At 37.8% G+C, this 24,625-nt stretch overlaps 1 protein-coding gene across 7 annotated transcripts in view; it reads left to right on the top strand.

Annotated features, from left to right (window-relative positions):
• Nrg1 (neuregulin 1) overlaps nt 1–24,625 on the top strand; it is a 201,991-nt gene that overhangs the window by 160,832 nt on the left and 16,534 nt on the right. For 3 of the 7 annotated variants that reach the window (XM_059245068.1, XM_059245066.1, XM_059245065.1), the window contains 2 exons: nt 7,712–7,841; nt 19,201–19,259. In XM_059245068.1, the coding sequence (XP_059101051.1) occupies nt 7,712–7,841; nt 19,201–19,259 (189 nt within the window). Of the gene's footprint in view, nt 1–7,711; nt 7,842–18,558; nt 18,627–19,200; nt 19,260–23,838; nt 23,925–24,625 lie in introns of all 7 variants that reach the window. The other 4 variants (XM_059245062.1, XM_059245063.1, XM_059245064.1 and 1 more) reach the window with 2 other exon arrangements.

Raw genomic sequence — 24,625 nt, 5'->3', positions numbered from 1 at the left:
TTCAGAAGATGAATAAATTAGCCGCTGTCATTAAATGTCGAATGTTAATTCCAGCGCTGGTTGAATAACTGAATCCTTGATCATTGCTGCAAGTTCACCTGTTTTTGTTTTGATTTGTTCTGTTGTTGCTAAAAATTTTGGCCAGCCTGGACAATGGCAGGATAATATTCCCTACATTGGCATGGCCTTCTCCATGAACCAAACTAATCATGGTAGAAAATGCAGAGTAAAGAAGGTGTACCTTCATCTTTTAGTGTGGCGAGATCTAGAAATAAACCAAAGTAAGCCAGTCAGATGGGCTGCTGATGTTGGCTTTGCAGCCAGTTAGTCTGAGACTGTACGCCTTTAGAATATATGCTAATGGGAAAAGAATCAGGGGACAGCCTGGACTTCTAAGTATGCAAAGCTTATACTCACAAGATTTCAGTGGTTTCTCAAAAATATATAGCAGAGTCATGTTTCTGGAATTGGTTTCCTAACTAAAAGCAAAACAAACAAACAAACGAAAACTCAAATCTATTGACTTTGCAAAGAAAGTATGCCTTTCCTGTTGTCCTTTCTCGCAGCCAGTCACCCAGAGATACTCTGTTTCTTTGGAAAAGCTGTGACATCCTCTGAGACATTTGTGTCACTGAGATATCGTTGTCTAAGCTGTAGAATAGCATGATTAGCCTGTGTCGTGAATAAAATGTGCTGTCAGAGGAAAACGGCAACTTGTATATTTGAAAAATAACTTTGCCTACAATCTTATTTTTCTAAGGATAACACTGTCTAATAACACCAAGTAATTTGCTTAGCAACTGCTGGGAACTTAGAATGGGCTTTCTCTTCAGCTACAGATGACCTTGGTCTGTCTTCCGTGTGTGTGTGTGTGTGTGTGTGTGTGTGTGTGTGTGTGTGTGTGTGTGTATAATTTTGTTTTATGAGGAAAAGCATCCAAAGGTTACTTCTCATTCTGCGGGAAAGGAAGAAATACTATTAGGGGCTTTTCAGGGCTTTTAAAGGAGAAAAGTATCTAAAAATCGTCTTAATGCTCCCCCCCCCCCCTTCAGCCCTAAAATAGGTTCACTGAAACAAAACACAAACTGTGCCTCATACATTTGTGTGACCTTGGGAAGCCAGCCTCTGTGTACATTTGTGAATTCTTAGCTGGGGTATTATTGTTAAAGACTGAAGAGCCATCTACTCTTTTGAGAGGACTTATATCCTCTTTTAAAATACAGGATGCTATAAAATATACTAAGGTCCTTTCTGGTCCTTCCATGCTATGTGGGTTTAAATGGTACCCAAACACACATCCAGCAGTTAAGCTAGTTAATCTCCATTGGATTTTTTTGTGTCAACTTGTTCTTTAGATAAATAGCCACCTTGTAGAGTGTCTGCAAACTTTTAAATTTCCCTAGTTTATGAAGTAAGCTTTGAGTCCATGTAGTGAGTTAATGAAGTCTACTATTGAAACTTCTGGTTCCATTTTCCATGGTCTCATAAAGTTCTCTTTTCTAACCCTATTGTCTTCTCTCCTCTTTCCTCGCTCTCCTCTCTTCCTCCTCTCCTCTCCTTTTCCTTCCCTTCCCCTCCCCTCCCTTCCCCTCCCCTCCCCTCCCCTCCCCTCCCCTCCCCTCCTCTCCTCTCCTCATTGTAGCTTCTCTTTTCTCCTGTGTTGGCCTGCCTTGTCTTTTTCAGGGCTGGGATAGAACCCAGGGCTTTGCACATTCTAGGCAAAGACTGTACCAGTAAACAATGCTTACTTCTCTGCTTTCTTGTGGCTTCTTTAGCAAAGCTCAGTGAAGGAGCAGTCACACACATGGTCAACATAAGAGCAAGTGAGTCATAACCCATCTGTGTTTTGTCCTTGCATACAGTCTTACAGCCTTTGAATTTTTAGATCTAGGAGCTTTAGTTATGACTATTACTTGTGTATGGCAACACAATTGCCAGGAAAGGTTATTTTTCAAATATTCAAGTTGCTGTTTTTCCCTGACAGCACATTTTATTCTCGAGACAGTCTAATCATGTTATTCTACAACTGCTTAGACTATGTCTCAGTGACACAAATATCTTGGAGGATGTCACAGCTTTCCCAAGGAAAGGAGAGTGTCTTTGGCTGGGCAGTTACAACAGCAAAGCTACAGTCTCTTTACAAAGCCAATAGTCTTTTCTTAGGAAGCCAGTCCAGCCCTACCCAGCACCAATTTGTTTAAGCTGGAGCTCCCAGGAGCTGGGTGTCCTTTCAGGTGCGTTATGGCCTCTGCTGATCTCCCAGATCCAAGAGTGTCTCTTATCTCCTCCAGGAAATTTTCTCCTTTTCAAGGACCTATATGCTATTCAGCAAAGGATTGAATTACTATGTCGGGGAAAAAAAAATTGCCAACCCAGAATGACAGGGCTTCTGTGGTTCCGGTGTGGCTCTGGCTTTTCCTGTAGAGAGCTAATGACTGCTCTCCCCATCCCCTTACGGTAGAGGGAAGCCACATGGGCAGGGCAGCAGATCTCTTCCTGTTTGGCTTCTGGTGCAGAGTGCTTCACCCTGGAGAGCCGTCTAAGCAGTTCTCAGCAGTACAGAGTGCTTCCAGCAGAGGAGCCTGATGGCATTCTGGACAAGGATAATAATTTGAAGGGGTTTGGGCTTAAAAACAAACAAATAACAACAACAAAAATAACAGGATATGGAAGATCCAGGAAAGCATGCAGATTTCTAAATACATAAGCGTTGAAGATACAGGTAAGGTTCAAAACTTTCATTTTGTAGTTTGCCTACTTTGTATAGGATTTTTTTAAAAAAAAGCTTTATATATTTTTTTGAGAAAAACTTCATGCTTACTTAATTTTCCACAAGTGAACCAGTAAAAAGTGTCTTGAACACACTGTCACTCAGGAAGGACAGAGCTTTGTGATATGGCTGCTCTCGAGTATGCATTGTTGCTCCACTTGACTCCTGCTACTTGTTCAAGGAAGCTGGCCTGACATTTTCCCGGAGGTGTGCATTTATACCATGGTTCTAATCCATTAGTGTTGTCCTTCTGCTTTACTGACGAGGAAAACAGTATTTAAAACCAAGGAGAGAGGGAACCATCTGCCCAGCATTACTTTTGCTTTGTCTTGAGCTACTCTGCAGAAAAATGTGTATGCTTCCAAGAAAAAAATTCTTAGTAAGGAGTAGAAAACACCAAATTGTTATTCAGATATTGATCAGTGTGCTCACAAAAGTATGTGGTAGTGTAATGCTCAAAACTTACGTTACAAATTAGAGCTGTTTTGTGTTTCCTATCATGTGGACTTTATACTACTATAAAGCTTGGGCCATGACACTTACCTATAATCCCAGCCATTCATAAGGCTGAGGATCCAGAATTCTAGGTTAACCTGGGCAATGTAATGCGACCTTGTCTTAAAGGAAAATAAAATAGTTTATAGTATTTAAATGGTTATACTAATTTATGATAGTGTAAGTGTATTTAGTTTTTATAATGTGGAACTTCAGGCAGGAACATGACGGAATTGTGTAAATACTGAATGTAGAAAATAATCATATTGAAGAGTGATTCAGTTTTTATTCTTGACTCATTCAGCAGTTTTATTATGTAAAACAAATTAATGGGTTGGTTCTGAATTCTTGGCAAACAGTTACAGTAGAGTAGGCTGTCTGTGTTTACTGAATGCCTTACAGTTATTCATTGACTTCTACTGCAAACTAAGCCCTCTCCCGTCACATTCCCTAAGAAACTACGGAATTCCAGTGTGGACAGAAAATATGTTTTGCTTTTCTTTGTCCAGTGTTTACGCACCAGTGACGGGCCAGTGACACCCATCTGGAAGCAGTGCTACAACAGAAAAAAAAATCTGGTAGCAAACTTCATAACAGCCCCCTCCATCTTGCTTTTGCTGCTGAGTTTAACTGAACAACCCTCTAGGTACGAGTCTGCCAGTCACTGACACCGTTGAGGCCTGGGCTTGATGCTTCTCCACATTATTAGTGGCACTATTCATTGCTCAGCAGCTTACCTAAATAGTTTCCTTTCAAGGAACGCTGGTGATGGTTACCTTCAGTTATGACCATTACCTGTACATGTGATGGGCGGGCGGTGAGGGATGAAAGGACGGATTCAGAAAAGAAGGGGAAGGAGAGAAAAAAGGAATCAAAGGAATCTTACCATATAGACAAGGACTTCTTTTCTCCTAGCCCTTAAATACTGGTTTTGGTTTCCAAATCCTATTATTAAGGCAGAGAAAGTCCCCTTCCTTGGCAGTGATCAGTATCCTTGACTTATATTGCCTTAACCAATATAGTCTCTGGCAGTGTGTTACTACCTTATTTATACTTTTTCTCCTTGTATATTATTTGCTAACTCACCACGGAAAGTGCATTTGGGTTGAAGCATTCATAGACACAGTCAACATAAGAACCACCAAGCCCTACTTATTCACGTGTGTTTGTTCAGACAGTCTCATTCTGTAGCTCAAATTGGTCTTCAATTCCAGTTCTTACCATTTCATCTGCCCTACTGCTGTGATTAGAGGTGTGCATGGACTAGCCCAGCACACCTGTTTTGTTCTTAGTTGTCATTCATAACACTGAGTAAAAGCTAACACCTGCATTATGACAAACTGCTCACAAAGTGGAAGTCCGTGGGTGTAATCAGCACTGAGTGGAATCTAGCTCACCTCTGCACAGAACATCATTGGTGTATTGAAATACATTAACCCTACGGTCCTTAGTATTTCCTCCTAGCTCCCTCAAAAAGAAGGCTGTTCATGTGCCTTTGTGTGTAAGTCCTGTTCTGTCTGCTTCAGTGTTTTGGGGGCAGCATTACCAAATGGCATGTGACCTAGCAATGTGCATGTAGAAGCCAAAGGGCCAGGCTAACACTATGAAATGAATAGACTGACAGCATATCGTTTTTCAACCAAGAAGAGAAAAGGTGGCAAAAATCCAGAGTGTGCATAGCGCTGTCTCTCTGGCAAGCTCTTCTGACAACTGCAGCTTATTCTAGAGTTTGGCCCTCGCTTCAGAGCGGCTGTATCCAGTCAGTTCACGCTGCGCATCACTTGGGATTTAATTGCTGCTTTACAATTCATGATGTTTTCAATGCTGCCTGTGGATAAAAGCGGTCAGCACAATAGCCACGACTGTGAGATAGCTGCTACCTCATTTCCAGCAATTAGCTTCTATCAAATGTCTCATTACTACCTTTAAGTAACGATCTAAGAGTTTTTCCCGTGGAATGTGTCAGGGCTGGATACTTTGGGACAGTTTTATAAAAGAAAAATCACTTCAGGGAGAAATATTTTTAAGAGTCAAAAGGTACTGTGCTTTTTTGTTGTTGTTGTTTTAATGTGCATTTATTAATCTTAGTTATTTTGATAATCCCACAAGATCAGCAAGTCCAAGGAATAAGGGTGGTATATCTGTCTTTGGCTTGTATCATGGCCTCTTTTTATTGTTCATTTATAATTTATGTATAATTATGTCCATTTGTGGAGGTTGTTGGTTTTGGTTTTAGTAATTTCCATAGGATTTATTCTGAAAGAGCCTTCCAAGCAGGCTACTCAAATGGACAAAGCACATCCTTAGCCACATGCTAGGGACTCAGACACCACTGGGGACTGCTCATGGGTCAGCACCTTTGTGCAGGAAAGTGTGGTGACAACTCAGTGGAGGTGGTGCATACACTTATTGCTGTGTATAGGGGCAGGAAGGACACCCAACCGAATTTGTTAATAAGTGAAATGCTGTCAGCACCTGAGTTAAAGCAGCCTTCTCCTCATCAGTTAAAAGCAGTTGCCATGGATTAAAAATTAACACATGCTAGCCGGGCGGTGGTGGCGCACGCCTTTAATCCCAGCACTCGGGAGGCAGAGCTAGGCAGATCTCTGTGAGTTTGAGGCCAGCCTGGGCTACCAAGTGAGTTCCAGGAAAGGCGCAAAGCTACACAGAGAAACCCTGTCTCGAAAAAACAAACAAACAAAAAAATTAACACATGTTCACGAACCATTTTTTGCATGAAGATATGTTGTTTGGTTAAAAGGATATGCTGTGTGGCATATAGAAATGTTCTCTGCCATGATTTTATGAACCAAATTACATTCCCCTCATTGTAATAAAGATTCTGTTAACATAGCTGATAGTAAGAGGGTAATCACCAAGCTTAGGTTTGTAGATTTCTAAAGGATACATTTAGTGACATTATGAAAAAGGCTTTTTATTGAAGTAAGTAAAAACTTGACTTAGGCCAGAAATGATGTAGCTCAATGCTAGAATACCTACTTACCATGTGGATGTCCCTGGTTTAATGCTCCACACCACAAAAATTAGTCAGTTGTCCCAATTCCTAATTATCCACAGTAATGATATGAGTAGCAGTACAAATCATTTAAGTCCTCAGATTTCCAGTGTTAAACATTTCCTTTCGGTGTTACAGGTGGAAGCCAGGAAATCCTAGCAAATACTGCACCATGGAACTGTGCCTCCAGCCCCTTTGTCAAGTTGTGTCGTTGTTGTTGTTTTTAAATACTGATTGCTAAATAAGAAAATAGCAATTTTTCCCTCTCACCCACTAATTCTTTACCGAGAATGCATATAATCTCTAAACATTTTCTGTGGTTGGCATCACCCCTGTTTTCTGAATGAGAAATTTAGGAGAGTCAGGACTAAAGATGTCTAGAAGGGATTTGAATGAGATCACTCTTCCAAGTTCAAGTGGTTTTGATTCTCCTTCATTCTTCTTTCTAAAAGTTGTGGTCCCCAGTGTGCTGTACACAGGAGAGCAGGAAAGAAGAAAGGGTATGGAAAATCAGAAACTGAGTAATCAAGATGTTGACAATTCTGGTCAGGAAGAATGAAAATAAATGAGTAGAAGAAATTTGGTTTAAAATAATAACAAAATGTGATTTGGAAACAAATGAAAAATCAAAGCAGAATAAAATGAGAAAAACCATACATGATGGGTCAAGTCAATGTACAGAGGAGTATTGACCCACACAAGTAATAAACTAGAAGTGATAAGAGACAAGGGATTTAAAAATCTATGGGAATAAGTCAGTAGATAAGATAAAAATTTCATCTCAAAATAGATTTTCTTCCTGAAAAAGTAGACAGAATCTTGACTGACTTGATGCTTCTTATCCTGATTGATATCAGTGGTGAATACCGTTTGACACTGAGCCCTGCCACATTGTTCACAGCCATGGGAAGGAGGGGAGGCCCTGATGCTAAATGTCCTTGAGCTGCAGGACGGGGAACTTGGTTTCATTTTAGTGTAACTACTCAGTGGTCCAGCTGTCAGTTTCAGTTTTACTTCCATAAGACTGCCAGGCTGGAGAAGTAAATGTCAAGTGACCACATGAAGAGCTGATAAACCAAAGGATGACTTGTTTCTAGCCTCGGTTCCAAATAGATGAGTCTTACAGCAGGTTGTACATTACTAGAGATATCAAACTGTCTGTTTCTTCCAAAGCATGTTGGCGATCAGATACATTGTTTTCAGTTGTCTAAAATGCACAGTTCATTCTAAAATGAACATATACATAAAATATAATGGTCAAAATAAGTGATTGTACCAGTTATTGTTATTAGAAATTCCTGTTGTTGGTGGGATCTGATACCATCACATTTGAGCCTTGCTAGAGATGGAATTTTATTTCATCACAATGGCGGTTCTCTTTACAGAACGAAGTGTCCAACTTTCCTCTTCTTTTTTTCCCCCCCATCCAGCCACGTCTACATCCACAACAGGGACCAGCCATCTTGTAAAGTGTGCGGAGAAGGAGAAAACTTTCTGTGTGAATGGTGGCGAGTGCTTCATGGTGAAAGACCTGTCAAACCCTTCGAGATACTTGTGCAAGTAAGAGATGAATTCCTCTCTGTGGCTTATCTCCACAACTGCTTATTCCAGATGATTCTGTGTTGTGATTTGCTCCATTGCTTCTTCCCCCCACTTGGTTGCATCCTGTTTGAATAATGCCAATTTATTTGTGGAGGGTTGTGGAAAATTTATACCATCTGCCATCATCTCTGTCATGTCCAGAACTGGTTTTATTCTTTTCCGTGTTTGTGGGTATTGTTGATCTCCAGTTGTTGTTGGGTTTTTGTTTTGTTTCATTCTTGTTTTGGGTTTTTTTAATATGTCTAATGTTGCTTTCCTTATGGTTTTCATTAATAACTGCTGAAAGAAATGTGCCCGTATTGTAGAAGGCTATAACATTGGATCCGTACTTCTTTACTCATGTATAAATTGAGCTGTGAGGTAACATTTGTCTCTTATCCCAGTGCTCACCTGCAAAGTGAACAGGTCAAATACAGGAAGCAGGAGGCAGAATGTCACGATGATGTTATTGCCCCATAATTATTTCTCAAAACTGTCTAAGTTGCTATTTCTCCTTATTAAAAACAAATAAGGTGCATGCGTTCAGAAGTGCATTTGGTGTGTTGTAGCACCATTGTCATAAAAAAAAAGCAGGATTTGGTCTGTGCTACTTATAGACATGTCTAGATTGTCCTTTTCTTTCCAATGACCCAGAGCACTGTTAAGAAAGTATCAGATTAAGCTGGGCAATGGTGGCCCACACCTTTAATCCCAGCACTCTGGAGGCAGAGGCATATGGCTCTGAGTTCAAGGCCAGCCTGGTCAACAGAGCAAGTTCCAGGACAGCCTAGACTAGTCAGAGAAACCCTGTCTTGAAAAACGAAAACCAAAAAAACCAACAACAAAAAGAAGTATCAAATTTATATTCTCTCACCAGCAACATAAAACAGCATGAGGTTTTTTTTTTGGGGGGGGGGATTACAACAAATATTTAAACTTTATAGTAAAATGTCAATAGGATGATTAAAATGCATGTTTATTTTGTCATTCATTTTAACTCTGTTGATATTTGTTCTATATTGGTTATATGGACTCATAATTTGACATGGATGAAAGGTCTTACGCTGGGGCGCTAGCACAGTTGACATAATGCCTTCCTAGCATGCACAAAGCCCCCAGTTGCATGTAAACTGGATGTGGAGGTTGGCAGCACATGCCTTTCCCATCACTAGGGAGAAAACAGGCAGGATCAGAAGTTCAGGGCATTCTTCTTCCTAAGCTTTGTGGTGAGCTCCAAGGCAGCCTGGGAAATGTGAGACCCTCTTTTAAAAAATACAAGACAATATGCTCCTTGAGTGGTAGTGGTGCTAAGAGAGCACACCTTGTGGAGGATGTGTAGTTGGTTTTATCAGTGGAGACCATTCACAAAAGCAAATCATACCTTAGAGCGAAGCATAGACTTCTAAGCTCAGCTCCTCAGCGGGTAGAGGTTTGATGGAGGAGTCTCATTAAGTTTTTAAAGCAAGATAAAGTAGTCAAGCATAAAGAAAACCGAATCATTTCATGTGCATATGACACCACACTGTGTATTATTTAAGTTACTCTTACAGTTAAGATTAGTTTTAATCATAAAAATTATTCATGTGTGTTTATTTGTGCAGCCAGTTTTCAGTTTTAGCCTTCAGTTCTGCTGAATTGCTATAAAAAGAGCACAAGATATGACCCACCCACCCCCATATTTATCATGGCAAACGAGATGAGCATATTTTATAGCCTCCTATAAGACCTTCTTTTATCACATGTAAAATACCAGATGTAAAGAATTACAACCTGTAAGATGTGAAGTTCATTTATTATACTGGGAAACCTTGTGATTTTCCTCTGTTCTTAGGCATAAAATATCATTGTGTCTTAATAGATCTCCTTGAAAGAAAACATTTAAATTTTATTTCCTGAAATTTTCTCCTTTTTAAACAATTCTCCCCCCCACCCCATTATCTATGTTTTTTCATTTTTACCTCTCTAGAAAAGCATCTAAGACCACTATGTTTTAATCACAATGATGAAATGTGATCATTCTTTATCATAGCCTTCATAAAGATTTACAAGCTGCATGAGTACATACGATAGTTTCGGAATACCTCTAAGGAACCAGAGCAGTTATTTTCCACATATTAATTTCACCTATTCTGCAGCCCTCCCACATCCTACACAAAACACACAACCACATGAGTGCTGTTCATCTGTTCCATTTTGGTACCGTGCCAACAGCTGTGAGTTTTCCTCACCCACACAGTTTCTCTTTAAATTTTAAGTACTATCCAAGAAAAAAAAAAAAAAAAGTACTTCCTTTTTTTCATGTGACTCTTGAAGTGAAAAGTTTGTTACATCTCTAGTAATTATCGAATTAGCAAACCGAGAACAACTGTCTGGTGAATCAGGCTTGTCTCCCAGTTCTTAGAAAATTACCTTTCCTTTTATTTTCCTTTCCTTCCTCCCGTTTTGTTAGCTAGAATGTTTCTTAAAAGATTTTTATTATTACCCTCCCTTTAGAAAGAAAATCTCTAGTTTTAGGCCTCACCTGTTTTTAGAGTGTAACTTGATTGATGCATCTAAGTAATTCAGTGCCTTCAATTAAGAATTGAAGTACATCTAGCATACAAAATAGACCCAGCTTTGTAAAGTGAAAAACTTTCTCTGATCAAGAAAACCATAACTTCTGTTAAAAACATCCATAAACAATAAAATTAGTAACAACTCAGAATTTAAACACAGTCACATAATATGCCATGTCGTGTGATGATATATGATTCACTAAAGCACATGAATAAAAATAGAAAGCATAAAAATGTTTCATCGGCTCATCGACGTCCTGTCTATGAAGCCAGTTCATAGTTTCCATATGGTCCATCTGCCTAGAGCAAAAACACCGCTGAAGCGCGAGCCGTGTTATTCACAGTCGACTTTATCCTTGACCAAAGACATGACTCAGAAACAGCACAAGCATGAAAGTCTCCAAGGTGTCTCTCTGGTCACCTATACCACTGCTGTCTTCTTGGGAGTTGAACTGGATTTTACAGCCAATCTCTTTTGCCCCTCTGCTTAGAACAAGGTGTTCCAAATGGATTAGCCATAATGCAGTTAAATAGTTCTCAGAGGAGAGTTTTGATGGTTCCTTGGACTTGCCCATGGGGACGAAATGGGGATTTGAGCTCTGGTTCTCATCTTTTATATTACTCTTCTCTCCACAGTAATTTAAAATTTATCTAAGAGAAGGAATTAGTTACTATTCCAGATTATATGAAGAGGGGAAGGAACCATTCCAGTTTCTGTCCTCTGATGCTCTGACATCATGTGGTTCAAAGCAACAAAATCCTTTGAACATGAAATTGTCCAGATTCTTTCTTTCCCTTCCCTTATGTCTGCTGCTCTGAGCAGTTCAGTTGAGAACTGATTTGGAAGATGTGAATGGGATGTTTTTTAATCTAAAAATTATTTTTGCAACAGACAATGCTTATAAATGTGATATATTGCCCAGTGGACAGATGTAGGCTTACAGTGAGGGATTTGGATTTTTAACCACCAGTTTTGGTAAGCAGTCTTGTGTCCTTCCAATTTCAACCCTCTGGACAATATCTTCATTTATAACATAGAATTACTATGTTCTACAAAAATTTTTCCCAGGGAATCAGAACAATTAAATGAGTGCATTTCTGCTAAAGTACTTTTAACTCCAGCAGGACTTTTTTTCTCCTCTAATAATAAAAAGTAAATAGTACTATTCTCTCTGTGGACATTGAAAAAAATATGGTGGTGTTATCTTATTTAAAACCCAATTTTTCTTTTTATTTAAACGTGTTTATATGTCTTTTATGAAGCCACCAGCTAGCTTTGCAACTATTCATAGGATGGTTTATTTATATATCTGATCACCAATAATAATATATTTGATCACAAGTTTTTTTATTTAAAAAAAATTCAAAACTAAAACTCAGAAATCAATCTATACTTAAAAGGTAGAGTTTCCTTCAAACACTATGTCTTCGTGATTTTTGGATAATCAATGCTTATATACTATGTAGATCATGCTACATTATGTATTGTTAAAAGGTACATCATTATATAAATAAGACTGTCAGAGATAAAGTCACAATAATAGGCTACTATAACTTAAATTCAGTAAAGGAAATGTTAATATTTGCTTGTTGAACAGCTATATGCTAGACCCTTTTGAAAACATTGATAAAACATAAGGCGTAGTCTTTGGTCCCCAGAAGCTCACATATGTGAGGAAATGAAATCGCTAAGTAACTACACCATGCCAGTGCATGTGTTCCAACTAGCACAGTGCTGACTTTTAAGGTAATTAAAATTTAAAGGGAAAGAAAGGAGTAGAAACAGAGGAGCCTTTACAAACATAGCTCTCAATTACAGAGTCCTTCTAGTTTACTAGGCTTCCCTTGAAGATGTAGTAATCTTTACCTTCCTTTATTTATTTTTATCACCATACAAAAATAGTTTCATTATGGCATTTTTCAAACAATGTATTTCCATCATTCCTCTTTCCTCCTCCACTCTATTCTGTTTTCCCACTCTAGGAGCATCCTTTCTTCTTTAGTATCGCCTCTTGTTCCCATGTTCTCTTACCTAGTTTTTTTTTTTAATAGCCTATACCCATCCTTATGCCTCCTTATATACATACACACAAATACTAAAAGTTAGGATCTGAATATGAGAGCCAACATGGTGTGACATGCCTACCCAGAAGCTCACCTCCATTCCAGGAAGTGAAACAACATAAAAACTGTTAGGTAGTGCAGACAGTTGTGTGGTCGAAAGGCTGGACAGGGAACTTTGGGCTTTGGGATAGCTAGTCAAAGAGCCAGGGTAATTTTGGGAACCAGGAGAATAGCACCGTGAACACAGGGATATGTTTAGCTACATACATTAGGGAAACCCAGGGACTAAGTAAGATTCAAAGTCATAGATACCAGCTAAGGCTGAAGCTGTACAATATACTATCAGAGTCATAACAGTAGAGATGATGTCTGTCTACACTATTTATAAGCAAATGGGTTAATGTAAACAAGGATGATTAGAATTCATTTGGGTCATAAGAGCACTATAAATGCTCCTCTGATTCCAACCACAGAAGAGCTTTTTCATAGGGAACTTCTGTGTTCTTGGGTGCCATTACACTGATCAGAAACAGAAAGCGTTTCTGAGAGAAATTGATGGGACTCATAGGAATCTAGACACTGTGAGCTCTTCAGACAACCATGTCTTCAGTTTCTTTTGTGCATGGAACCCTACCACTCTTAGTATTTGTGAATGTATTCAGACATGGACTTCCTAGAGTAGATTGGAGAAAGTCTTACAGAAACCAGTTTAGGTGCAGGTCTGTTGGAACTGGAACATTGGCTAACCCCTCCACAAAGCTCACTTCCTTTGTCTTGCTTGCATCAGCTAGCAACCATGTGTGTTTTGAGTTCCCATGAGGCAGGCCTGGGTGCATGCTGAGCATCCAAGGCTGAACAGAACCACACTGACCTCTTCCTTTAGGAGACATAGGCCATTGAAAATAATACCCATGTTTCAAGCAATCAATTTAATAATCAATTATTGATGTACTGAGTGCCATGAAGACATTTAAGGAGCAAAGGGTATGTTTGGTGAGGACCTTAAGGAATGAAAGACAAAGGCTTTGTAGAAGGGACAGAAAATGTGAAGATATAGTCTATGTTAAAAAAAAATGCACTGTTTTAAAAATATTTATATTGAATAATTTAAAAGAAACCATTTAGATGCCTAATTATAAAATGGGTCTGTTAGCACAGAGAGAATGAGAAAGTGCCTCAGGGCTTCTATTCTGAAGTAAGAGTATCCCCCTGAGACAAAGACAGACTACAGATGAGTAGCCAGTATGTCATGTGTCAGTATAGCGTAGTAAGGTACAGGCTGCGTTGGTTCCATGTCTATTGAAGTTGTTTGTCTTGACTTGAGGATGGATTCATGCTGGATGAACAATGGTGAGGGTTTTAGTCTCCGGGTGAGCATTTCCCTAGAAGCTGTACAAACAGAGCCTTAGGTAAGGCCAGAGGTTCAGCCAAGGAGGGATATGTTTCTAAGCACTGCCACACCCACTGTTAGTAGGGAAACACAACAACGTTTGAGAGCCAGGACAATATAGGAGGTGTGTGTGTGTGTGTGTGTGTGTGTGTGTGTGTGTGTCTTCCTTAGTATTTACTCATGAGCCCTATGAGGCCACTCTGTGTACTCTGTTATCTCATGGATTGGAAGCTAGTCCCAGGGTCATAATAAAAGAAGGGAAAGACCCATACCAGCTGAGCAGTGATGGAAGGTATATGCTAGATCTGAAAGAAACATCAGTGGAACATTGTCTGTTTAGTGTTTTCTTTAATGATGTTAAGGAGGGCATTCTCTTGAGGAAGTGAATGGCTTTTGCAGATTGACATTGCAGAGAACACTAAAACACAAATTAGAAAACCATATATAAGCCTCAAGTAATTTCACGTAAAGGCTGATAACAGAATAAGATTCATCTGAGAAAAATGCAGACTAATAGTAACAATACATTTGGGAAAAAATAATCTACAATGCAGATACTCAGCCAGTGAGTAGGCGAGCTCTGGCCAGAATACCAAGCCAGCTATGGGGGTGAGAAAAGTCTGTGTTTGCAATGTGATACGGTAGAGAATCAGCCAAACAGTCTGAGAGCTGAATCCACGGGCAACTCAGGTTTCCAGAGTGACAGCGGGAGGTTCTGATATCGAGCACAAACTAGCCAGTGTTCCCCAGAATGAGTTTGTTGACATTTCCATGACTTGATATTTGTAAATATCAACACCAAGTAGGTACATTCAGGTGTTTTACGGTGTCAAGGAAATGCCACAGTTAGTACTGAAGAAGAACAGGAAGACATGATATTCTTTCTAGCAGGGCATTTAAAAAAAACTGGCCAAACATTTCGGCGTGGATTGAGGACTAAAGAGGGAGCACACTGGCTGTCGGCTTTCTTCTTGCTAGTGTTGTCAAGGGACAAAGATGAAAACTGGAAACAAAGGAAAGAAGATGTCTCAAGATGGTTTACAAGTTGACTGTAATTGATAAGTCGTTTATAAAATTGGCCAACCCTATAGAGCCAGGTCTTCCTTGGGAACTTGTAAATATCTTTGAATATGTCTAGAGTATCCATAAACTGATTCTCAAAACACATGCATCTATGATTGGATCATTATTAGTAAATGCAGCAGGCCATTTATAAAGTATTGTTGTTATTAAAATGATTTTTTAAATAAGGATTCATCTATGTTAGTTTAATTAAATGAGTGAGTTATAATTGCCAATACTCCTGGTTTGAAAAATTATAGTCAATTGTTAGGGATTGCTTATTGGGTGAAAGGAAAGTCGTGTACCTTATAGCCAAAGTAAAGCCTTGGACCTCACATGTAAGGAAAAGCCTGGACTCTGGGCTAAAACAACTTTGAACATTCCTTAGTTTAGAATTTTTCTTAACATAGACTTAAAAGTGAAATAATTTTTTGTCAGGCACTCTGTAAAATTAAAAACACATAATATTATAATATATGCCATTTTAAGGCTAATGTAATTGAAAAATTCTAGTATTTTTTGTTATTGCTGTTAGACAAAAATCTTGGTTAGAACACAGTTCTACTTTATTGAGTCCTAGGTAAACGGGTGTTTAAATATCAAATTTTAATTAGGTAATAAATTTTCTTTTAAATAATCATAGCCCTTTCTCTTTAACATGGCAAGCACAGTGTTAAAGGTTTTTACATGGGGAAGGAAATCCCCAGGTACTGGTAATTCCTATTAAAACTTGGAAGTCCACAGAGGAAATTCTGTTGTAAACTATAAAGATAAAAAGTAGATGTTAAGATTAACTGGTTTTGACAAATCAGTTTACTTGTGGAAGTTTTTGGTGTGCAGTTCTTTATCAAAAGCTGCAGTTAGAATTATACACATTCATGCTCTGGGTCAGGCAGTAGAGATACAGAGTGATTTGAGATAACCACCATTCACATCCATCACAACGCAGTAGGCACAGTTAAAGAGGTCTAGACCAGCCATGGTCCAGGGCACAATAAAAGAACCAGGGAAGGAGTCCTTTATAGAAGGAAGAGGTGGAGTCAGCCATTGTTAAATTGGAAGAGGGATGCATAGATAGAGAAAAACTGAATTTTCACTCCATTAAGAATAGCTGTATCTAGAAAGAACAAAGGTCATTATGTTATATGTTACTGGACCAAATAGTCTGTATGACCACATAACAGAGATAACACAGCATCTAACAAGAATAGTCTCCCAGGATGCACACAAAGTTCATAGTAATTAGAAAATGGGTAGGGAAGATTATTTTTACCCCATTTGTATAGTAGATACATGCCTTTTATTCACAGGCCTGGCATTTAAGATGTCTAAATAATTTCCTAATAAATGCCCTCCTTCTCTTAAGAAACTCTTGATTCCTTAGGTATTTTTTTTCATGTTATAATCTTTAAATATGAGCAGTAAGATCAGTTCTTACATTAGATGGATCTTTCTTCTCCAACCTCTCTCTCTCTCTCTCTTTCTCTCTCTCTCTCTCTCTTTCTCTCTCACACACATACACTCTCATACACACACAGAATTCATTTCGGGCCATATTAATTATAATAAACAAATGGTGTGCTCAATATGAAAATTTTAGTTTTTATTAAGAAAGCAAACATGTTGAATGAAATGGTCACTGTGGAATGTATCTATAATTCTAGAATCAAGTATAGGCATGTTTTATAGGATTATGTATTTTCTTCAGAAGTGATTTGGTCAAATAAGCTACAGGGAGCATTTTTTTAAAAAATCTATCTAGGCATTCGTATTGAAGCATATAAGACAACATCCTTATAGAAATATCCCCTACTTTGTAGGTCAGTTCTTATATATTGTTCTAGATAGAGCTTTCTCAAATTCCTCCAACAAAAGATTATCAGCAAAAATAATCATTTTATCCAAGTATTTTGAAGACTTCAATGGGATCATCTTGATATATTTATTATATATATTTATTGATACTCTTTTAGTTTTTCGAGACAGGATTTCTCTGTGTAGTTTGGTGCCTGTCCTGGATCTTGCTCTGTAGACAAGGCTGGCCTTGAACTCACAAAGATCCGCCTGGTTCTGCCTCCCGAGTGCTGGGATTAAAGATTTATTTTTATACTTATGTATATGTGTGGTGGGGAATGTGTACACATGAGTGCAGTTGCCCATGGAGGCCAGAAGAGGGCATCAGATTCTCTGGAGCTGGACCTACAGGTAGTTGTTAAGCTGTTTGAAGTGACGGCTGGGAACTGAAATTGGGTCCTACGCATAAACAGCATGTACTCTTAACTGCTGATCCATCTCTCTAGCCTTATTGGTGTTATTCTTAATGATCTCAATTATGCTGTACAAGTAGTCATGTGATAAGAATTCTGGTACTGCTAGTATTTTTTGTGCCTTCATGCAATAAGAGATTTCATGTACCAAACTACTTGATAGCATTTCTTATTCCTATTGAGTTTAGCCTGAAAGTTAAAGAGATCGCTCTTATGTTAGTAGTACTAGTAGATTTAATAACACATTTAATATCAAAAATGATAGTATTCAGTCTTATTTACTCTAGAGACAGAGACTTATATAAAAATCACTAAGTCAGTACTAGCAGAGCAAATTATGTTAAATGAGTGCAGTTTGTGACAGCTATGATGAGCTATAGAGATGTGTGTGCTGAGCATTCAATTACAAATGTTCACCTCTAAGGATATTTGCCATCTAGCACTCTTCCATACCTGCTTATTAGGTCATGATACTGGGTAAATCAAAGCCATTCTAAAGTGCTTCAGATACTAGATTAAGGCAACGTGGAACAGTAAAGGGTTGCATGTCTAAGCACGGCCCCGCTGTTTGATCTTAAGAACAAAGTTATATCAAGAGTCTTACATTTTGACAAATAAACTGAATCAAACAAATAAAATTCAACTTTTTACATTAGTTCAGAATATTCAGCCATAAATGTAAAAGTGTCATGTCCTATGTGTTTCTGTATGAGAATAACTTTTAATTTCAAAAATGTATTTTTCTTTTATTGGAGGCAATTGGATGAATGAAATTGTAGCAATAAAATTCTACTCTGTTTTCTTTCAATAATATTAAAAAATAAGACTGAATTTGTAATATCTCGGGAGGGGAAGAAGTAGAGATTGTCAGTCTCTCATCAGTAAGCACTAGAGAATAACAGTATTTGACTTACTTTGTCTAAATGTTTCATCTTATAGTTCAGAAAACAGCTATGAAATGAGTAGAAATCTCAGGGCATACACAATAAAATAAAAGGCTCAAGGTCTTTTGATAACAGAAGAAGTAAGTGGAGCCACAGAGGCTCATGTCAACACCAGTGTTTTCACACGGTGAGATCAGCACTCAGGACGATGCAGGATGAGAGCAGCACCTGCCTTGCCGCCCTGTACAGCTCACAGCCTCTCTCTAGTTAAATTTCAGTAACTAGTCTTCTGGTGACTGAAGCAAAGGACAAAATCAGTAAGCCACAGTTTGGTAGGACTGGCTTTCTCAGCGTTGTGTCTTTTCTTTTCTGTGTTGTCCCACACCGGGTCATTTTTAGGACTCCATATTCCATGGGAGGCTGAAAATTCAGTGTCTTGAGCGTTCGATTGCTTATCACATTTTTACCCTCTAGGTGCCAACCTGGATTCACTGGAGCAAGATGTACTGAGAATGTGCCCATGAAAGTCCAAACCCAAGAAAGTATGTTCAAATAATCTGAAACCTGCTTTCTCCACCAAACTACAGCGACATCGCAACCACTTGGTGCTTTTATGGCTCAGTTGTAACGGATTCCTGTTGTTCTCATTATGGTGTCTCCACTCAGGGCATAAACCCATCCGCTGTGGTCTCAGTTACCTGTAATTCACTTAGGTCCCAAAGTTAAAGTGGGAAAGAATGGCCGGTCACATTGGCCTGTGATTCTGGGAGTCGGCAGTGAACCAACTCCAAATTATTTCCTACCTGCTTCTTTGACTAGATGACTAAAATATGACGTCTGTCTTGTGACTGCTTTGGAAAGAAAGCAGTCACCTAGAACTCCTGGAACCTCACTGTCAAATAAGGCTGTAAACTGAATTTTTTTTTTAATCCAAATTTTTAAGTACTGGGGAGATGCCAGAGTATGAAAGCCATGATCAGAACAAGGATTCGGTTCCTGAGGGTGAACTCACCAAGTTCAGTCAATGACACTCAAGGAGCTTCTCTAGCATATATTCACTTCTTCTCTTTTTCTCTGTTTTTTTTCTACCATTGTTTTTTTTGTTTCTTCTCTCAGGTGCCCAAATGAGTTTACTGGTGATCGTTGCCAAAACTACGTAATGGCCAGCTTCTACAGTACGTCCACTCCCTTTCTGTCTCTGCCTGAATAGGAGCATGCTCAGTTGGTGCTGCTTTCTTTGTTGCTACATCTCCCCTCAGAGTCACCTAGAGCTAGCGTGTTCTACCAGGTCTAATATTGACTGCCTCTGCCTGTCGCATGAGAACATTAACAAAGCCATTGTGTTACTTCCTCTGTGACTAGTCGGCTCTGAGTTACTAATAGGTGTGTGAGGCTCCAGATGTTTCTGAAATTGATAATGCATAATGTGACGCAGATTGATAGTGAACATCAAGGAGTGAAATAATAATAAAGACATTTCAAACTCGCACTTGTATTGATAAAATAAAATCATTCCACCGAGCAGTCCATCTTCTGTATCCAACGTCCACATCCTGCAAAGGCCGTTGTTAGGTTGTAACCGATATACACTTGCAACAATGGTAAGTTAATTTTGCTCAGAGTGTGTTATTCATAACAAAGAAACATCACAAAAAGAGTTCAGATGTTTTGCTTCATTAACCAAAGTTCACATGCAGGCATAAAGACAAACAAACAAAACACTACTAGGTAGAAAAATTAAAAACAAATATTTCCCCGCCAAGAAAATATCCAGGCTTATATGTATGTTTCTTGGGAAATGAGTAATTCAGAATGAGATTAGATAATCACCTTTATCCCAGTTTTTCTTCATATGAATATTTATGTTGTCTTAAAGGGTAATCTTAGAAAGTAGCTATTATTATTTTGAAAACTATTATTTCCAAATATAACTCAAATCTAGAATAAATATGTAAATGTTTAATGCAGAGCTGGCCAGTTTAGTGAATGGCTGTGAGGTCATGATGTTTTAAACATCATTTCTAAACTACTTACTCCACATTGTAGATAATTGCCCGGATAACTAAACTAGATGTCTGTCCATCTCCTGTGAACTGAGATGGTATCCCTTCGGCTCTAAAACCTTCAGAACATCATATTTGCTTATATCCCTCTTAACCATTTAGGTCATGTATTGGTATGGTTTTCCTATGAAGGTTCAGATAGCAAGTATTTTAAGGTTTGAAGTGACAGTGTCACAACTTATAACCCCCCCACCAACCCTTGTAGCTTTAAGACAGTCATAGACAATGAATAAACCAATGAGCCAGCCTGTGTGCCATTAAATCTTTATCTACAAATGTCAGCACCAGGCTGCTTTTACCAACCCTATCAATTAGTAATCATCAAATGTATTTTACATAGTTCACTACAGTTTAAATTCTTAAAACATTAAAAATAATCATACAAGCTGGGCATTTAGGTGTCCAAAGAATCAGAGATTTGCCCTTGGTTCTGATTCATGAGAAGAATAAAGTTCTGTTCATAGTCACAGGTGTCAGTGTTTAGAAGGCAGAGGCAGTTCAATCTCTGTGAATTAGAGCCAGCCAGAGCTTCACAGTGAAACCTTGTCTCAAAAAAAAAAAAATTAAGTCATAGATGTTGTCAGAATAATAGCCATATATTTAGTGAGATGATATTTATGTACTTGCGCAGACTGTGTTATCAAAGATTGTGCCATAAGCTATAATTTTCTCTTGTAGAAACTTGCAAGTTGGCATTGTTAAATTTTGAAATATATTCACTGTATTAACAATAGTTAAATAATAGATTTATAAGACATGAATTTTCTCTCCATAGCTATAGTTTTTTTTTAAGTAGATAGGATAGAAAGGGAAAATAGAATTATATTTAAGGCAGTAGAGACATTTTTTGAATTGTTTGTACAAACAAACAAACAACATGATTTTCTCTCCAAAACAACGAATTTTTCTCTCCAAAACAAAGAACATGAATTTTCTCTCCATTGCTATAGGTTTTTTTTTTTTTAAGTAGATTGGATAGAAAGTAAAAATAGAAGGGAAAATAAAATTTTATTTAATGCAGTAGAGGCACTTTTTAAATTGTTTGTTTGTATTCAAATAGCATAGATTTAGCAAGCCCACATGATCATATAGGCATAAATCTATTTTTTAGAATTTAATGAAAAGAGATAAGCTGTTCTTATGTAAGGTGTCAGACAGCTAGAGAGAGATGTGTTGTACATTGAGGAGAAGGTTGGCTCACTAGATAAAGGAAAGGATTAAAAATTCTAATATTTCTCAGAACAATAACTCTGCTAACTCTGCCATTGGTAACAAATAAATATGTTCTCATTCACTTTTTAGCCATTTTCTCTTTTACTTGACATTATTTAAAAATTGCTACTCTGAAGTCTAGAATGAGGCTCCTTAAATAAAATTTTTAGTAAGCATTCAGTGACACTTTTGGAAAGCATGCAGGAAATTAGCATTCATGTTTAACTTGATTTAACAAGGATTGATAGGAAGCTCAGTGACAAGGCCAGTATGTAATGGCTGCGTTATTGATCCCACATGTCTGGAGGAGCAAGCGTTTCCAATGAGATACCATTTTTCCAGAATCATCTTGCCCAGAGTTCATTTTCAGTTTGTAACTCTGAGAGAAGATAGGAAGACAGGGGAATAAGTTTTGTTACTTCATGTTCAATAACCATGAATGCTGCAAGAAAATCTAGAGGATATTCCCATCACTTGAAAATGTAATTGTTTGTTTATAGACACACTGTCTTAGAGAACACAGCACAATCTTTAAAGAGAAGATAATCTCCTGCCTCAAAGATTTAAAACTTACCAAACCATATTCTGTTGAAGAATAACATTCCAAAGAGAATATACAATTCTTCCAAGTGTTTAACATGTAACTTATATTATTAAGATTAAATACAGTCATTTTGATCATCAATCCTATTGACTGATCTATAAATGCTGATTTAAATTATGAAAGAAAGGAGTACAGTTTATGGCAGCCATTTGTCTTGAAATATAACATAGGATTTCCTAAGAAAATATCATCCAATTTAGTCAGCCTTAAATCTGACCTATTATACTACAATTCCTAGTTAATAAAGTTGTGATACTGTGATCACTATCATGTGGTGGCATGTATGTAGGGAGCCCACACTCGATGTGTAGACTTTGTGGAGAAAAGAGAAAATTCATTCACAGCTCTAGTACCTAGAGGCAGCATAAGGGCAAGTATGTTCTGGAGAAGGTGGCAAACCATAGGAACTAAATATAGAACAGCTCACATTATAGATTATTTTGAAGTGAACAGTTAGAACTTGAGGCACATTCTCAAAATGAGTATACTTCTCAGGCTTAAAAGGACTTTTGAGTCATAGGCTATTATCACATACATTATTTCATTGATTTCTAAGTGTTTTCAAGAACCTGTTAAGATAATGTACTTATCAAACATGTATAACATGTATCTTGCTAACAAGAGAATAAAGAGCACTCCACTTATGACAGATTCGTCATAAATTTCAAATGAGTGTGAAATTTGCTCTGTGTGTGTGTGTGTGTGTGTGTGTGTGTGTGTATGTGTGTGTGTGTGTGCGCGCGCGCGCGTGCTCTTCTGCACATGAAAACTGGGGAATAAGGCAAAAGTCTATTACATTTCAAAGGGCTCAGTAACAATGCAGACTGAAAAAAAGCATCTACATTTGTAAAGGTAAGTCTGAAATTAAAGTCAAGACACTAAATTCATCCCATTTAGAATTGGCAGTAGTAGAACTCCGTAGAAAAAGTCCATAGATAGAGAAAATCAAGACTGCATGTCTTTGAGATTATTTGCATAAACAGTTCCAAAGATGTTAAAAAAACATCTGGAATGCCATGAAATTTGAACAGAAACCGTAATTGCAATGGCTATATAATTTTGATGAAAGAAAGTTATTTTATTGTTCTTCTCTCCAGTGCAGTTGAAAATTTAAATTAACCTCCAGGTTAATCAGTTTTCGTCAAGTAATTATAAAATCCTAACACAAAGGATTAGTGAGTCAATATTTAATAGTTTCTGGAGACTCTTAGATTTAAATTAATTTTTGATATTGCCATGGTCCTGGCAGGAAATCACATGTAGAAAATGAAACTCGATTGTTTACAGTAACCTTTGTGTTTGTGAATTATTAATTGAATTTGAAGAATGTAGTGGCTAGCCAAAAGTTCAATAGAACCATGTGCTACATAAGGAGCTAACACCAGCATTAGATTAAATAGAGCAGATAGAAAGAATTTTTTTACATAATGGAAAGTGTGCATCGTCTGCTTCTTTTGTTGGATGTAAAGTGAAAGAGATGGAGCCACCAATAGTAAAAGTAAATGAGAGCATCTTCGTTCTGTGTCTGGAGTGACTGATGCATGCATCCTCCGCTTGTTTCCTTGTTAGGGCTCACAGCCAAAAGAGATTCCCGTTTTAAGTACCAATTTCCCATTGAATTATTTAAAATTGGAGCTGCCTAATATGAATGACTTCCCTTGAAATGAAATTATAGTTAGGCTCACAGGCTTACCTATAAAACTGTAAATGCAGTAATATGTATGCATGGGCATGCTACTAATTTTATTGAAGACTTAACCAAGCTTTCTATACAACTAATACAAATTGTTAGAAATGTTCACATAGGCATGGAATAATTCCTTGGAAAGGATTTTTTTATAGATACATTTTGGTTTTTAACCCTTAAAATCTTAGTGACTTATAGGAGAAAAAGGCAAGAAACAGAGAAGCTTCTAGAAAGAAAATTGGATCATAGCCCTGTGAAAGAAACGAGGAAGGAAGTTTATTATCAGTTTCCTTAGAAACTAAATTTTTTCATATTCATTGATGCCCCAAAGTTTATATGAAACAGAAAATGAGAAAAATGTCAGTCTGACAAATTGCACACAGGCAAGAGAAATTCATTTGTATTTGAATAGATTATTTTATTATGAATATCTTGTACAACTGAATCAACCCTAAGGCTTCTGGTTCTTAACTCATGAAACATCAGATTACTTGGGGGGGGGTACAATGGACCCAATGAAGAAGTCATTACAGATCATGCCTCCCATTTTCAAGATGTATTTTTACTTGGGAAGCATTATTCCTTGAAGTGGCTACAAAATCTTCACCTATTTTCCTTTTTTTTTTTTTTTTTTTTTTTGATACATCCTAGGACCATTCAGTGTTTTCCTACATAAAATTACTCAAAGTAACCATGAATGCACTGAGCTGTTTGTCCCATGATACATCTCTAGATGTGTCTGTTTCCCAGAATACTGGGCCCTCTGCTGTGACGGACCATAGTTCCTTCCATAGAGTTACCAGTGAGCCTGCATATCATGAATTTGTTCAGTAAGAGACAAACCTGACCAAAGTTGCTAAACAGATGAGTGGGGAGACAGGACCTGAACCAGGATCAACCTTCCACTAGTCTCATGTCTGTAAAGGCTACTTTCTCCATGCCCTGACAGATGTTTTTGTAAAAGCCGCATCCCTC

The sequence above is a fragment of the Peromyscus eremicus genome, chromosome 17 (genome assembly GCF_949786415.1).
Source record: "Peromyscus eremicus chromosome 17, PerEre_H2_v1, whole genome shotgun sequence".
Classification (NCBI taxonomy): domain Eukaryota; kingdom Metazoa; phylum Chordata; class Mammalia; order Rodentia; family Cricetidae; genus Peromyscus; species Peromyscus eremicus.
The sequence above is the reverse complement of the archived record's forward strand: the minus strand, read 5'-3'. Positions and strand labels throughout refer to the sequence as shown.